The sequence below is a fragment of the Phocoena phocoena genome, chromosome 16 (assembly GCF_963924675.1).
Source record: "Phocoena phocoena chromosome 16, mPhoPho1.1, whole genome shotgun sequence".
Classification (NCBI taxonomy): Eukaryota; Metazoa; Chordata; class Mammalia; order Artiodactyla; family Phocoenidae; genus Phocoena; species Phocoena phocoena.
In genome coordinates, this window is record NC_089234.1 from 63,980,777 (window position 1) to 63,998,493 (window position 17,717).

General features: G+C 34.8%; 1 protein-coding gene across 3 annotated transcripts in view; it reads left to right on the top strand.

Annotated features, from left to right (window-relative positions):
* Window positions 1–17,717, top strand: part of HERC4 (HECT and RLD domain containing E3 ubiquitin protein ligase 4) — a 133,319-nt gene that overhangs the window by 31,824 nt on the left and 83,778 nt on the right. For all 3 annotated transcript variants that reach the window (XM_065894787.1, XM_065894789.1, XM_065894788.1), the window contains 4 exons: window positions 2,430–2,506; window positions 5,605–5,826; window positions 6,929–7,020; window positions 16,336–16,466. In XM_065894787.1, coding sequence (XP_065750859.1) covers window positions 2,430–2,506; window positions 5,605–5,826; window positions 6,929–7,020; window positions 16,336–16,466 — 522 coding nt within the window. The remainder of the gene's footprint in view (window positions 1–2,429; window positions 2,507–5,604; window positions 5,827–6,928; window positions 7,021–16,335; window positions 16,467–17,717) is intronic.

Here is a 17,717-nt window from a genome sequence, read left to right on the forward strand (position 1 = left end):
TTGTTGCATTAAGAATTTTCTAATTTGTCTCTTTAGGAAAAATGGAATGTTGTAAAGTTGTTATACTATTCACAAGTATTTTTGTTTCTTTTTAAAATTCCTGAAAGCTTAAAACAAAACAAGAAAGCATATCCTCTCCTCTTCCCCACCCCCCCCAAAATCTTCAGTGTATTCAATCTCCATAGAGGTAAAAAGAGAGGTTTTTTTCCTTTAAAACAGTAATGCCACAGAAGAATATCTTAACTTGTCTCTGTAGCAGACATGGCTAAAGAAATTAGCGTTTATGTTATATTCTAAGCCGTATGATAATATTTTGGTAATGAGAATCACTTTCTGTAAATTGCTGTGTAAATTTAGAAGTCTTTTGGAAGCAAATTTTATGAATAGTTTAATACTAAAGCTTCAAAGAAGTTGCAGATTTACTTATCCTCTAACAGTGGATACTTCACATACTTTTTTTTTCCCCATATTTTTTGCCAGGCACTATGGTAGGTCTAGGGATTCCATGGGTATAAGATAATAATAGTCCATCCTCACAGAGCTTATTGTTTAGCAGAGTATACTAATAGTAATAATTAAATGAATAAGTACACCAGTAATTAGTAGAGATAAATGCTGTGAAGGAAAAAAACATAGGGTGCTATGAGAATGTAGAATTTTAAAAGATTTTACTTAGTCATGCACATTGGACTTGATATTTGGAGCAATTAGTTTTTAAAAATATTTAATACAGTTCACTAGTCAGTGTATGATATGCCTAGTATGCATAAGCAGTAACAGTAAATGTTTAGTAACTTCAGCACAGTTGTATGTATCCGTGTATTTTTTATTCCTGTTTTTGCATTGCCAGTGTTTGATTTTGCTAACTGCAAAAAAAAAAAAAAAAGACGTTTTGCTATATTTGAAAATCTGAAGGTACATTGGACCCTGTTAACTTGTTGGATTCTGCTAAATGTAGCAGTACAACTCTCAAGCTTTGTAGGACATAAATCCACTAAATAAAATTATTTTTAATACAATATGGAATTAGAGTAACTCTCTTTTTTCCCACTCAAAATTTGGTTTGCTGAAGCTGCCTCCCGAAAATCATGGGTATTGACACTCTGGTCAGAACTTGCTCTGGACTCTCATATGGCAGAATTAGGTCAGGTGGCAGTATCAGGTAAAGGGAAATAAGAAACATAATATATTTCCACACCCCCTTTTTTCTTAAAAACATTCATTCAGGAAAAACAGAATGAGCAAGTGAAGGGGAGCTACATAAAGAAAACCTGGGATGGTTGATGCACATAGTTTCTTGATTTTTGTAATGTTTTAAATCCTTTAGAATTACATTGCAGTTAAGGAAAAATCAGAAATCGGGGGAAAAAAGAAACTATAAAAAATAGAAGTAAGAAACATGAGATGGCAGAAATATGACTGAACACATCACTGATCATAATACATATGAATTGATTAAATTTCTCTAGTAAAGAATTAAATTTAATATCAGTGATTTAGATGCAAAGCAAAAGGATAGTCCAAAAGGAATAGGTTTCATGATTTGTGAATTGGTAGCACCACATGATAGGAATCCTTGTTGGTTCTTAAGGAACCTGACAGAGGAGAACATATAATAAACTAGGCCAAACACCAATTTTCGACAAATTGGATCATGTACATTTGTTTTACAAATATATTGCCAAGTTTCATACTTTAAGCTAAAGATTTTTCACATTTTGATGGTAATATCTGCATCATAAAAGCACTGAGGGGCTTCCCTGGTGGCACAGTGGTTAAGAATCCACCTGCCAATGCAGGGGACATGGATTTGAGCCCTGGTCTGGGAAGATCCCACATGCCGCGGAACAACTAAGCCCATGCACTACAACTACTGAGCCTGCGCTCTAGAGCCCATGAGCCATAACTACTGAGCCCACGTGCCACAACTACTGAAGTCTGCGTGCCTAAAGCCCATGCTCCGCAATAGAAGCCACCAGAACAAGAAGCCCGCGCACTGCAATGAAGAACGGCCGCTGCTCGCCGCAACTAGAGAAAGCCCACATGTAGCGACGAAGACCCAGTGCAGCCAAGAATAAAAATAAATCGATAAATAAATAAATTAATTAATTAAAAAAATAAAAAGAAAGCACTGAGCTGTGAGCATAGTTTACTGTGCTTAAACATTGTCCTTTCAAAGTGTTTTCTCATCATATCTCTTAATTTTTTCATATTTAGATTTTGTTTACTGATTTTAGCATAAATTTTTGGTAAATTGGGCCTGTATGAGAAAAAATATCATGAACTGCTAGGTCATGCTAGTAAGGAACTGCTGGTAAGGAGACTACTTGCACATAGTAGGTGGTCAATAAATCGCATAAATAAATAATATTCAGGATCCATTTGTTAAATGGAATTAACTGATCCTGATCTCTCTTCTTACTTTCTAGAAATATTAAAAGTTTGTCGGATATCCAGATAGTACAGGTTGCTTGTGGCTACTATCATTCACTTGCACTTTCTAAAGGTAAGCATTGCTTTTATTTTCTTTCCCCTTTTCAGTTTTATTACTTGATACTTTGAGTTGAAATTCCTCCAACTTCGTTCTTATTAAAGATTGTCTTGGTTCTTCTTGATCCTTTTCATATCTATATACATTTTAGAATTAGCTAGTCAGTTTTCACAGATACTTAAAGTGTTGGAATTTTGATTGGGATTGCATTACCTCTAAATCAGTTTGAGGAGAACCTTTATAATATTGAGTCTTTCAATTCTTGAGCATGCTATATCCCTCCATTTATTTTAATCTCTTTTTTAAATTTTTCTCAAGAGTATTTTGTCATTTTCTGTGGAGAGGTCTTATATACGTTTTATTAGATTTTTCCCTAGATATTTGCTATTTTTTGTTACTCTGGTGTCATTTTCAAATCGTTTATTACTAGCATATAGACATGAAATTGATTTTTTGTGTCTAATTGTTCTTTAGCCTGCCGAACATTATTCCTTTATAGCTAGGGAAGCTTATAACTTGCCCAAGTTCATTTGCGCTTACAGGTAAACTTTTTATGAATAGAAACAGAGAGGTCTAAGCATCCTGTAACCTTTATTTGACTTCTTCCTATGCCAGCTAAGGATTGTAACATGGGTTAGTAAAGAACCTGCCATATATTTGTTTTTTATTATTTAAAAAAATAAGTTCCAGTGGCTTCATTATTATTATTTTTAATTTATTAAATGCCTAGTAAGGCCTACTATGAATGAAACAGTAGACTAGAACTATAGGGAAATACGGATAAGTTAAGAGAAAGTTTTAGGGATCGTACCATCTAGTAGAAGAGGCAGATATACAAATAATATAATTGAGGCAGAAAAAATATATACTACTTTTGGTCAAAGGAAAAGTAAAATATGATGGGCATAAGGAAAAAAGTTTAATTAGTTTCAATCAATAGAATTGGTAATAATAAAGAAGGGATTGATATTTGATGCAAGTCTTGAAAGATGATTACAATTTCTTCAGAATTAGAGAGGTTGTGAAGCAGCTAGGGAAAATGTTGAGGATTGGCTAAGGTAATAGTACTAGTAAAGGCATAGAATCTGGGAAATATTTTGTGTATTTGAGTATCGGAATATAGTTTTACGTGGGTATTTTGAGAGCATGGGAGACATTTTCATACTTCAGTTGAGACTAAAGTAAAAACAAATCTGTTACAAAGGGCCTTACATGCCATATTAAGGAATTTGGATTTATTCCATCAAAGGAATAAAGTAGGGGGTGGAGGCTGGCATCCCTGTATTCTTTGTTGTTACTTTGCCAACTCCTCTTTTGATACTTTGGTAGGTAAATCCAAGATAAATTTAAACCCAAAGGTTTTACCGATGAGGACAGTTTTTCTATCTTGACGTATCTTACAGGTATTCTTTTCCCTTATTCAGCTTCATGTTTTAGTAGTATCTTATGCATCTAATGGAAAAAAAAATTTTTTTTTTTGATCACTCAGTACAAACTAGGCACATTAGGGTGTACAGTAAACAGTGGTAAGCAGTACACTACCAGCCCTTATGGTACAGTCACACAAATAACAATATAGTTTACATACTATGAAAAAAGAGTATAAATAAAAAAGTTTGGGATATTTAGATAATATAACAGGGGTACTGAACTTAATCTGGCAGATCAAGGAAGGCTTTCTGCTGGGAGACAATAGAAGTAAACTAGACAAGGGTGAGGGAAAGGTTTAGGCAGAGTGTGTGAGACAGCAAGTGTGTGAGAAATGGTCATTGGAGAATATAAAGGAAGGTGAGTATGGCTAGAGTATAGTAAGTGAGGGAAGAGGCTGGTATGAAATGAGCTCAGAAACTTAGGTACATTTTACAGAACCTTATAAGCCTTGTTAAAAGTGTTTATCTCAAGAGCAGTGAGAAAGCACTGATTTCCGTTTTTTTCAGGTGAGCAGCATTTCAAATCTACATTTTTTTAAAGAGTCAACTCATTTGAGATTTATTGTGGAATAAACACACAGACATAAATTTATAGAACAGTTAATTTGAAACTTATCCAGACCATTATTAATGGTGTCTGTCATATATCAGATCTACATTTTTATATCTCTTTGTATATATACAAATGTCTGCTGGTATGTCCATAGAGTATTTCTGGAAGTACATATCAGCAGTTAGTAAGAGTGCTTGTTTCTTGGGAGAGGAACCAGAGATCTAGTTTTGAAGGGAGGCTTACTTTTAATAAGTGTGTACTATTTTATAGTATGAATTTTTAAAACTCAGATATTAGTGTGTCAATTATTAGTTTAGTGCCATTTATTTAATAAAAATAAGTAAAAAGATGTTTAAAGTTGCAAAAAATGTAGCAGTGGGTGAGCAAATGTGACGAGAACTATTACAAGAACCAGGTGAAATGGTGAGGAGTGGATCTATTCGCCGTATTTTTCTTTAGAAAGAAAACTGTATATACCTTGATGATAGATTGATAAAAATCTGTATATAAGGTAAGAGAGGAGAGGAGTATTAAGGATGACTCCTGTGTTTATGGTTTGTGCTGCTGTATCAGTTAAGGTGTTATCTACTGAGAATGAGGAACACGAGGAAGAGGTCCAGGTATGGGAGGTAGGATGGGGGTCATGAATTGAGTTTAGGGCATGTTGAACTGGAAATACCTTTCAAATATCGAAGTATAGCTGTCAGGTAAACAATTGGATACATGAGTTTATTGCTCAGAGGAGAGATCTGGGCTAGTGATAAATTTTGAATGTGATAGCATATAATTGATAACTGAAACCTTGAACTTGAATGAGTACCTCTTGGGAGAAGTCATAGAATAAAAGTGAGACCTGAGGAATACTAAAACGAGATGGTCCTTTCTTGAGGAACATCAGGAAATGGAATTATCCCCAGTTATGTGACTTACCCATTCATCAGTAAAGTCAAACTAAAACTGTATTAACATGGATTATTCAAGGTAGTATTGTTTCCATATAAGAAATAAATTTAATAAGGAGGAATATGTATTTTCATCAAAGAGGAAGAATATCCCAAAATAACTGATGATTTTCAAGTGAAATTTTTTTTGTGTGAGAAAAATAGTAATTTATGATTCTTGTTTTACAGCAAGTGAAATCTTCTGTTGGGGGCAGAATAAATATGGCCAGTTGGGTTTAGGCATTGACTGTAAAAAGCAAGCTTCACCACAACTGATTAAGTCTTTACTTGGAATCCCTTTCATGCAAGTTGCAGCAGGAGGAGCCCATAGTTTTGTACTCACCCTTTCTGGAGCTATCTTTGGATGGGGACGCAACAAATTTGGTCAACTAGGTCTTAATGATGAAAATGGTAGGTTTGCATTATTTATAAATATATTTTTAAAAAGAGATGATGTTTTGAGATATATCAGTGATTCTTATGTCAGAGAGAAGTGTACCCAAATCTTCCCTGGTGTTGAGGTGGGGATGAGAGGTTAATTTTAAAATTCCATTTGATAATAATATTTTTAGGAGATTGTGGGAAGGCCAAAAATATTATTTTATTCTAGAATAAAATATAGAAAGTATATCTGGACAAAAATCTTCAATGTTGGATGTTCACTAAAAGAAAGTTGAGAAAAACATTACTTCAAATTGGTAATCATATTATCAGCCACCATCAGTGGAAAAAAATTATAAAATTATCCTGAAAAGTAACATGAAGTGTTCATCTATTTGAGTATTTCAAGGAAATATTTAAATCTGAGTTGTTTAATTAATCACTGTTAACAGTGATGCTAGAGTCTTGAAAATAAACTTTTTGAATTTTAAAGAATTATAACTGCTTAAAACAAGTTGGGATCTTGGAAACTGATTTTTCATAGCTACATTAGGTTGAATGCCAGTATTTGAAATACAAAAACTAATTGAATAAAGTTCAACATAATTATAATGACTTAGACAAAAGTGAGTTGTTGATCTAGTAACAACTGGTAATGATAAATAATACTCTCAGAATTTTAAAATATTTTGTTTTGCATGAGAAAAATATGTCAGATTAGGACATTATATCTCTTTTCTACTATAAAATAGCAGAAGGTATAATTTTCAGGCTTTTTAAAGTAGGATCCTATGAGCTTAATTATCATGAGGTGAATATAAAGAATGATGTGCATGTACTAGAAGCAGTCAGATAGCTTTGAAATTCCTTGATTGCGGAGTCCTATGCAGATTGGCGTTTAGGCAGTTTAGTACTTAAGTTACTTAGTTTAGAGCTCTCCTTTATCACAGTAGCATGACTAGAAAGGCGTGGGAGCCCAACTTAGTAGGCTTGTACCACAAAATCATTGAATTGTTAAAATTGTTTAGTTATCACCGTCTTCCACAGTTCAGGAAGCTGTAGAGGAAACACATTTTAGAAGCTTTTAATTTTAAAAATACTGTTCGTTAATGTCTCTTGTTGGAATTTTCAGATAGGTATGTTCCTAATTTACTGAAGTCACTAAGAACTCAGAAAATAGTTTATATTTGTTGTGGAGAAGATCACACTGCTGCACTAACCAAGGTATTGTACTCCTATAAAACTTTTTTATTAATAGTTATGGTAGTTATTTCATAATTAGTGAATATTTTCATGGTATTTACTTTGAAACTTGAGTGTTATTGATGTCTAAAAAATAATTTATCTTAAAAAAGGGACTTAGGTTATTATCTGTTCTCAAAAACTTTACGTTAAATTTCAACTGTTTCATGTTATGAAATGTGAATTGTGATCTGTTTGTGTGATGATAATATATATTGTTGAATTTTTCAACTTCATGTGAAATACTGCTTTAATAATACTGTGAATGAAATAATTCCTTTTTAGTTTGTCAGGCTTGCTGTGCTTTGTGTATCAATCCCATTTATATTGCATAACTCTGACTAATTTTAATGTAGCTCCCATGTGCCTTATAACAAGTAATAGAGACTGAATCCCTCTATTATCCATAGACCAGGTATTATTCAAGCAGTTATAATGGGCTTTCAGCACAATCTTGTTAATGGCTTTAACTCTGACCTCTCACTTAGTTGGGTATGTGCCAGTTCAGTATCAATACTGTATAGTTCTCTAGCAATTAGAAGTAAAATGAAAATAAAAACATTAAACTAACCTTTACCAGCAGTATTATTTATTATAGTCATGTTAACATAAAGGAACTGGCAAGTTATCATTGGCTAAATTAGAAATTAATGTTTTTGCTTTTTTACCTTTATATCCTGCATAGTAGATAAAATTGGCGAGAAAAAATTCTAATCAGATTTATAAAATTTCTACACATGTACTCCCACATTGGGAATTTTAGAAGAATTATTCTCAGTCCTTATCAAATATAGTGTACTAAAGGTACTTTAAAAAATATTATAATGACCAGTTACAAAAGTTAATTTTTAAAAATTTTATATTACTTGCTTTTGAGTAAGGAAGTTTTACTATCCCTACTGATCTTATTACCATATTTCATTGATTTTTTTTGTCATTCAAATTGCAGATGTAATCACTGTCGGCAAGTTATAAATTTTAGTAATTCTCTTCTATCATTCGTATTTAGGAGAACTAAGGCTGTATTGAAGATAATAGTAAAAAATACTTTGTATAATATCTTTCCATAGGACTAACTTTGTGGTAGAAAGAGTCACATGTTAATGCTTTTCAAATTCAGCCTTTCAGATAACCACTTACCTTATTTTCCCAAGATTTCTAAAGATTTCTCTTTATTGAGTTTTCTAAAAATGCTAATTCTATTAATCTTCTGTATTTCTCTCTCAAAACAGTAGCTGGTGATACTTGTTCACTGGAATTCTTGGTATATATTATTTTTAACAAAATCAGATAGTTTTAAATATTTCAAAAGTAAAATATTTTATTGTTCCTTGTTTAAAGTTAGAATATAGTTCTATATCAATGTCTTTTGCTTTTCTGGAAGAGCTTCTTGCAAATAGATTAGTATTGCTTTACAAAGCAGTTTCCTTGTGCAAAACAAACATTAGGAAAACTTTTAAAACAGATTTTAAAAATCAGAATAAATGGAAAGACATGCATGTTAATGGATATGAGGACACTACCATAATGATGTCAATATTTTTCAAGTTCTTTTACAAATTCTTTATGCAAATCACATATGCATATACCTTTTGACTTATCAGTCCCTTAGTAATTTTAAGAATCTGTTCCAAAGGTACTAAGTTACGTATACACAAGGCCATTTATGGTGGCAGTATTTTAATAACAAAAGAAGAGAAGAAATCCAGATTCCCATCAGTAGCAGTCTAATTCAGTAAACTATGGTAACTCCACTGTGTGGTACCATGCCCTGTAAAACAGAATGAGGAAGATCTCTATATTATGTTGTGGAACGATTGTCAGGATATATTATTGTTAAGGAAAAAGAAGAAGGTACATGTTATTTATATTTGAAAAGAATTAATAGGTAGACCAAATGAGCCTTGCCTTATAGGTTTGACTTTGGAACCTAGAAACTGTTACACATAATTAAAAAGCTTATATGTTAAAAGAATTCTTCAAAATTACAAGTGGCACAAATACAGAAAGAAGAATTCTTTTAGGGCATTTTAAAGTATAGTATTTTGTTGTGCATCACTGATGGGAAATAGCCTGAAGATAAACCAAATTCACAAAGAGGTCTTAAACTGCATTCTGTAGTCTTATTGTTAGTAGTAAAGTTGGCAGCATTTATTTTCAGTATATTGTATGTAGAATAAGATAAAGCAATTAAGTATTTGTATTACTCTCATTATAAACTATGATTTTCAGCTTAAGAGAAAGGAGATATAAAATGGTAGCAATTAAAACCCTGTAATCTTTGCTTTGAATCACAAGTATCAGTGTGAATTCTTATTTTTCTCCTTCTAAAATAAGTTTGTTTGGTTTGGTTTTTGTTTGGTTTTTTGGTGTGTGGTTTGTTGTTGTTGTTTTTTGCTATGACCACCAAAAGGTTCTAGAAATAACTAAACATTTGTAATCTGGAAGCAATGAACATCCTTTGATTGTTGTAGACTCTATACTAAAAAGAACCAGGGCTTCTTAGAGAAGAGCCTGATCTCATACCTGGGACCAAAAAAAAAAGTATGAAAATAGCCTTGAGTATTTTGTGTCACAAAAACAAAGACTACTAAGATCATGTCACAAGGACAACTTGGAGGAGTTTTCAGTGGTTAACAAAAATAAATAATGTCTGCAATAAATGGAAAGATACCAAATATATAAAAATCTGTGACTTCATAATGATCGTCTTCTTACCCAAATCAGCACAAAGCAAACTTCATTGCTTATCTTTGGAGGTTGCTAGGGCAACAACTTATTTTTCTAAAAATCTGTAAATGAGAAAGAAGCATTTCTTCTACCTCTTAATTGCAGATTGTATTTTATAATAGCTCAATAGTTGATGAGTTAACTTCTCTATAGAAGAATTTTGACTAATAAATTTAGAAGAAATAATAAGATTAGAAAAATCTCCATTTCATATTCCCTAATGAAATAATGGATCTAGGCAAAGATCATCGTTAAGCTTAATGGGTATAGATTAGGCTGAAACACACTGTCCCACTTACTTATTTTTAACTTTACCTATCAGACATATGCTTTCTGACATGGTGTAATAAAATACTAATCAAGAAAGTTTAAATATGATCTCTATATTAAATAATATTAGGGAAATATTAACGGGGTCCATTCCTCAAGAACATATAACAATTGTACCTATATATGTTCCCAGCACAGCAAATATTAACAAGTATTAACAGATCTGAAGGCAGAAATAGACAGCAACACAATAACAGTAGGAGACTTAAGTACCCCACTTTCAACAGAGACTGGATCATCCTGACAGAAAATCAGTAAGGAATATTTGACTTGAAGTACAGTTTATATCAAATGGACCTAACAAACATATACAGAACATTGTATCCAAGAGTAGCAGGAGATACATTCTTCTCAAGCAAACAGTGGAACATTCTGTAGGAGAGATCATGCTAGGTCAAAAACACGTCTTAACAAATATAAGACGATTGAAATAATATCATGTATGTTTCCCAACCATAGTAGTATGAAACTAGGAATCATTAACAGGAGGAAAGCCAGAAAATTCACAAATATGTGGAAATTAAAAAGTACACTCTGGGCTTCCCTGGTGGCGCAGTGGTTGAAAGTCCGCCTGCCGATGCAGGGGACACGGGTTCATGCCCCGGTCTGGGAAGATCCCACATGCTGCGGAGTGGCTGGGCCTGTGAGCCATGGCTGCTGAGCCTGCGCGTCCAGAGCCTGTGCTCCGCAATGGGAGAGGCCCACGTACCGCAAAAAAAAAAAAAAGTACACTTGTGAATAATCATTGGGTCATAGAAGAAATAAAAGGGAAATTTTAAAATATCTTGAGAAATGAAAATGGGAACACGACAAAACTTATGGGAAGCAGCAAAAGCAGCTCTAATAGGGAAGTTTATAGCAATAAACACCTACAATAAGAAAAAAGATTGCAAATAAACAGCTTAATTTTATACCTCAAGGAACTAGGAAAAACAACATACTAAGTCCAAAGTTAGCAGAAGGAAGGGAATTACAAAGATCAGAGCAGAAATAAATGAAATAGAGATTAGAAAAACATCAGAGAAGAACAACACACCTAAGAGCTGTTTTTCTGAAAAGATTTTTTTTAATGGACAAATCTTTAGCTAGACTAAGAAGAAAAGACTCAAATAAAATCAGACCGGGAGGAGACATTACAGCTGATAATGCAGAAATACAAAGGTTCATAAGAGACTACTATCAATAATTATATACCAACAAATTTATCACATAACCTAGATGAAATGGATACATTCCAGAAGCATACTAACTGCCAAAACTGAATCATAAAGAAACAAAATCTGAAAATACCTCTGATGAGTAAGGAGATTGAATCAGTAGTCAAAAGTCTCCCAACAAAGAAAAGCACAGGACTGGATGTCTTCAAAAATCTCCCAACAAAGAGAAGCTCATTCACTGGATGGTGAATTCTACTATTTAAAAAATAATTAACACCAGTCAATCTCAAACTCCTCTGAAAAACAGAAGAGGAGGGAACACTTCCAAACTTATTTTATAAGGCCGGCACCATCCTGATACCAAAGACATAGAAAGACACTGCGAGGAGAGTAAATTACAAGCCAACATCCTTGATGAATGTAGATGCAGAACTACTCAATACTAGCAAACTAAATTCAACAGTACACTTAAATGATTATATAGCCAGTGATCAAGTGGGATTTATCCCTGGGATGCAAGGATGGTTCAGCATTTACAAATCAGTGTTATACACCACATTAACAGAATGAAGGATACAAATCATATTATCATCTTAGTAGATACAAGAAAAGCATTTGACAAAATTGAGCATCTTTTTATGATAAAAACTGTCAAAGTGAATATGGAGGGAACATGCCTCAACATAATAAAGGCCATCTATGACAAACCCACCACTAACATAATACTTAATGGTGAAAATTTGAAAGCTTTTCCTTTAAGATCAGGAACAAGACAGGATGCCCACTCTGACCACTGCTATTCAAGATAATACTGGGAGTCCTAGCCACAGCAGTTAGTCAAGAGAAAGAAATTAAAGGCATCCAAATTAGAAAGGAAAAACTAAAATTGTCTCTTTGCAGATGTCTTGATATTTTATATAGAAAACCCTAAAGACTCCTCAAAAAATCTGTTAGAACCAATAAATACAGTGAAGTTGTAGGATACAAATTAACATATAAAAATCAGTTGTGGGGGTGCTTCCCTGGTGGCTCAGTGGTTGAGAATCCGCCTGCCAATGCAGGGGACACAGGTTTGAGCCCTGGTCTGGGAAGATGCCATGTGCTGCAGAGCAACTAAGCCTGTGCGCCACAACTACTGAGCCTGTGCGCTAGAGCCCATGAGCCACAACTACTGAGCCTACATACCACAACTACTGAAGCCCACACACCTAGAGCCCGTGCTCCGCAACAAGAGAAACCACTGCAGTGAGAAGCCCACGCACCGCGATGAAGAGTAGCCCCCGGTCGCCTCAACTAGAGAAAGCCCACACACAGCAATGAAGACCCAACACAGCCAAAAAAAAAAAAAATCAGTTGCGGGACTTCCTTTGTGGTCCATTGGCTAAGACTCCGTGCTCCTAATGCAGGTGGCCCAGGTTTGATCCCTGGTCAGGGAACTAGATCCCACATGCTGCAACTAAGAAGTTTGCATTCCGCAACTAAAGATCCCACATGCTGCAACAAAGATCCCACAGATGACAATGAAGATCCTGCGTGCCACATCTAAGGCCTGACGCAAACAAATAAGCAAGTAAATATTTTTTAAAGGATCAGTTGTGTTTTTATACACTGAAAACAAACTATCCGAAAGAGAAATGAAGCAGTAGTCCCATTTACAATAGTATCAAAAACGTAATGCTGGGCTTCCCTGGTGGCGCAGTGGTTGAGAGTCCGCCTGCCGATGCAGGGGACACGGGTTCGTGCCCCAGTCTGGGAAGATCCCACATGCCGTGGAGCAGCTGGGCCTGTGAGCCATGGCCGCTGAGCCTGCAGTCTGGAGCCTGTGCTCCTCAATGGGAGAGGCCACAACAGTGAGAGGCCCGCGTACCGCAAAAAAACCCAAACAAACAATAAAAAACCCCGTAATGCTTAGTAATAAAGGTGAGCCAAGCAGATGAAAGACCTGTACACTGAAAACTGTATGAGACATCAATGAAAGAAACTGAAGAAAACAGAAATAATTGGAAAGATATCTCATGTTCTTGGATTGGAAGAAGTAATATTGTTAAAATATCCATACTGCTCAAAGTGAGCTACAGATTCAATGCAATCTCTATCCAGATTCCAATGACATTTTTCACAGAAATAGAACAATCTTAAAATTCATATAGAACCACAAAAGACTCAGAATAGCCAAAGCAGTCTTGAGAAAGAACAATGAAGTGAAGGCATAACAGTTTCTGATTTTAAACTATATTACAAAGCTGTAGTAATCAAAGCAGTATGATACTGGCATAAAAGCAGCCACATATACCAGCCAAACAGAATAGATCGCCCAGAAATAAATGCAATTAATCATTGATACGGTGCCAAGAGCACACAGTGGAAAAGGATAGCCTCTTCAATAAATGATGCTGGGAAATATGGATATCCATATGCAAAAACTGGACTTCTAATTTACACCACTCACAAAATGTAGCTCAAATGGAGTAAAGACTTAAATGTAAGACCTGAAACTGTAAAACTTCTAGGAGAAAACATGGGAAAGTTCCTTGACATTAGTCTTGGTAGGCATTTTTTGGATGTGACACCAAAAGCGCACGGGTAACAAAAGCAAAAGTAAACTAAAAGCTTCTGCACAGCAAAGAAAACAGTCAACAAAATTAAAAGTCATCCTGTGGAATGAGAGAAAATACTTGTAAATCATATATCTGATTAGGGGTTAATACTTAAACTATATAAGGAACTCACGTAACTCATGGCTGAAAAACAATGTAAATTTAAAATGGGCAAAGGGCCAGAATAGACATTTTTCCAGAGTAGATATACAAATGACCAAAAGGTACATGAAAAGGGTGCTCAATGTCAATATCACAATCATCAGGAAAATACAGATCAAGACCACAATGAGATATCACTTCACATCTGTTAGGATTGCTATAATTTTTTTAAAAAAGGACAAGTATATGGAGGAAAGGGGAGCCCTGTATACTGCTGGTGGGAATATAAATTGGTACGGCCATTAGGGAAAACAATATGAAGCTTCCTCAAAAACTTAAAAATAGAACTACTGTAGGACCCAGCAATTCCACTTTTGGATGTATTTCTGAAGGAAATGAAAACAGGGTCTCAGAGAGGTAAATACATTCTCATGTTTTTTGAAGCATTATTCACAATAGCCAAGATACTTAACCTAAGTGTCCCTTGCTAAATGAGTGGATAAAGGAAATGTGTACATGTCTGTGTGCATATGTGCGCGCGCGCACACACACACACACACACACACTGGAATATTATTCAGCTATAAAAAGGGGAAATCCTTTCATTTGTGACAACATATATGAACCTCAAGGGCATTATGGTAAGTGAAATAAGCCAGGCAAAGACAAACACTAAATGGTATCACTTATATGTGGCATTGTTAAAAAAAAAAAAAAAAAAAAAGTGGGGTGGGGACAGAAAGTCAAATTCATAGAAACAAAGAGTAGAATGGTGGTTGCCAGGGTGTAGGGGGTGAGGGAAATGGGGATATGTGGTCAAAGGGTACAAACTTTCTGTTACAAGATTATTAAATTCTGAGGATCTAATGTATAGCATGGTGACTGTAATTGACGATACAGTATTCTATGCTTGAAATCTGCTAAGAGTAGATCTGAAGCTTTCTCACACACACACAAGAAGGATTATATGAGGTTTGGAAGTGTTAATTAACTTGACTGGTAATAATTTCACAGAGTATATGTATGTCAAGTCATGTTGTGCCCTTTATATACAATTTTATGTCAAGTCAATGATATCAATAAAACTGGAAAAAACATAAGAAATAAAAAACACTTGCTATTTCTGTCCAAAAAAAGGAAATTAATACTTTTTGTGTGATAATAGTATTGTGTCATATATTTTTATCCGTTAGAGGTATATGCCATTGAAGATACATATGCATTTATATGTGAAATGATTTGTTGACCACAGTGTACTTTAAAGTACTCCAGTACTTTTTTTGCTTTAAAGTACCCCCCTAAAAGGGAAGTGGGACGGGCATCAATGAAACAGGATTATCTGAGTTTTGCCATTTGAAACTGAGTGATGTTATGTGATCATTCATATATAGATAAATACATATATGTATATATGTCTTTTGTGCATTTGTTTAAATTTCCCATGATAAAAAAATTTTAAACAGAAAAATCAATTTCCTTACATAGTAATCTGTATAAATACTTATATCCTGCTTTCATCATTTAGTAGCATAAATTTGTACACATAGCTGCAACTATGAAGAAAAGCAGTTGAATTGAAAAGTACTAACTGTGCTTGTGTTAAAATGTCATCATGGGGCTTCCCTGGTGGCGTAGTGGTTGAGAGTCCGCCTGCCGATGCAGGAGACACGGGTTCGTGCCCCGGTCCGGGAAGATCCCACATGCCGCGGAGCGGCTGGGCCCGTGAGCCATGGCCGCTGAGCCTGCGCGTCCGTAGCCTGCGCGCCACAACGGGAGAGGCCACAACAGTGAGAGGCCCGCATACCGCCAAAAAAAAAAAAAAAAAAAAATGTCATCATGAATTACTTTTAAAAACATAACCTTTAATCCTGTTACGCATTTTTATGATAAATATTTTAAAGACCATTTATATTTTATGCTAAGACCATTTATGCTAAGAATAGCTATATTAGTACACTCTCTGGTTACATACACTCTTTTTTTGCAGAGCTACTTTGGAAACTGAAAATGATACCATTTTTAGGTTTTGTGAAATTTTATAGGTGTGTACTTGTGATTCAACAAGACTATAATGATAGTAAAAGGCAATGCAAAAAATAATCATTAGTATCTCTTTAATGATGACTTTATAATGATGAGAACATAGTTAAATACTTTTAAAGTATGTGAAAATAATAAGCCATATCAGCCTGGAACTCTTAGATTTAAGACATTTTACCTTGAAAAGTCAAGGTATCTTGACTATCTTATCATCTGTTAAATTGTGAAGACAATAGAAGAGAAAATTTGACTCCATATTAAAGATTAACTTATTTTCCTGAAGATTATTTTCTTTTATCAGGCTTTCTAATGACAAAGGGTTTTGTTTTTGTTTTTTTTAGGAAGGTGGAGTGTTTACTTTCGGAGCTGGAGGGTATGGTCAGTTGGGTCATAACTCTACCAGTCATGAAATAAACCCAAGGAAAGTGTTTGAACTTATGGGAAGCATTGTCACTCAGATTGCTTGTGGAAGGTAAGCAGTTTTAGAAAAGAGTATTTTCATCTATAGCCCAATTATTTAGGATTTTTTTTTAACAGTCCAGGGGTCTTTTTTTTTTTTTTTTTAATCTATTATGCCATGAATTAATAGGGAATGGCTTCTAGCAGCTTAGGCCCCTTTCCATTGGTTCTCACAAAGTATGCTTCTGTGGTGGAACAGGCTGGCACTTCATTTGAACCTGAGTGCCTTTCTGTTTGGCTTCCTTTGTTTTTTTTTCTTTCTTTCTTTTTTAAATTGGAGTATAATTGTTTTACCATGTTGTTACTTTCTGCTGTACAACAAAGTGAATCAGCTATATATATACATATATCCCTTCCCTCTTGGACCTCCCTCCCACCCCACCCCCCATCCCACCCCCCATCCCACCCATCTAGGTCATCACACTGAGCTGAGCTCCCTGTGCTATACAGCAGGTTCCCACTAGCTATCTGTTTTGTACATGGTAGTGTATATATGTGAATCCTAATCTCCTAATTCATTCCACACTCCCTTTCCCCCACTGTGTCCACCCTCCCATTCTCTACATCTGTGTCTCTGTTCCTACCCTGCAAATAGGATAATCTGTACCATTTTTCTAGATTCCACATATATGCGTTAACATACGAATTTGTTTTTCTGACTTCACTCTGTATGACAGACTTTAGGTCCATCCATGTCTCTACAAATGACCCAGTTTTTTTTTTTTTTTTTTTTTTTAATGACCCAGTTTTGTCCCTTTTTATGGCTGAGTAATATTCCACCGTATATATGTACCACATCTTCTTTATCCATTTATCTGTCAGTGGACATTTAGGTTGCTTCCTTGTCCTGGCTATTGTGAATAGTGCTGCAATGAACATTGGGGTACATTTTTTTTTTTCCTGATCATTTTTCTTCATATGTTTCAGGAAGCTATCAGGGTGCTGAATATGCTTCATATGTACATTAATTCTCTTGGCAAGAAGAATCTTGCCCTTAACTTGTTTGTTTACAACAGTGCCAATAGCATGCAGGGTAACATTGTAGACTCTTCCAGTTTTACCTTGGTAACATTTGTGGGGCATTTCTTTTTGAACAGTGTCATTTCCTTGATGTTTACAGTATCGCATAGTTTCTTGTAGATTTGCATGTGTTGTGGCCAAAGGAGGAACTTCATGTTTTCTGGAATGCCTCGATAAGATATAGTGGTGCCTCTCCTCTTTCCCTTTGTGTTAGTCATTTTTGCAAATTACTGTAATATGGTAG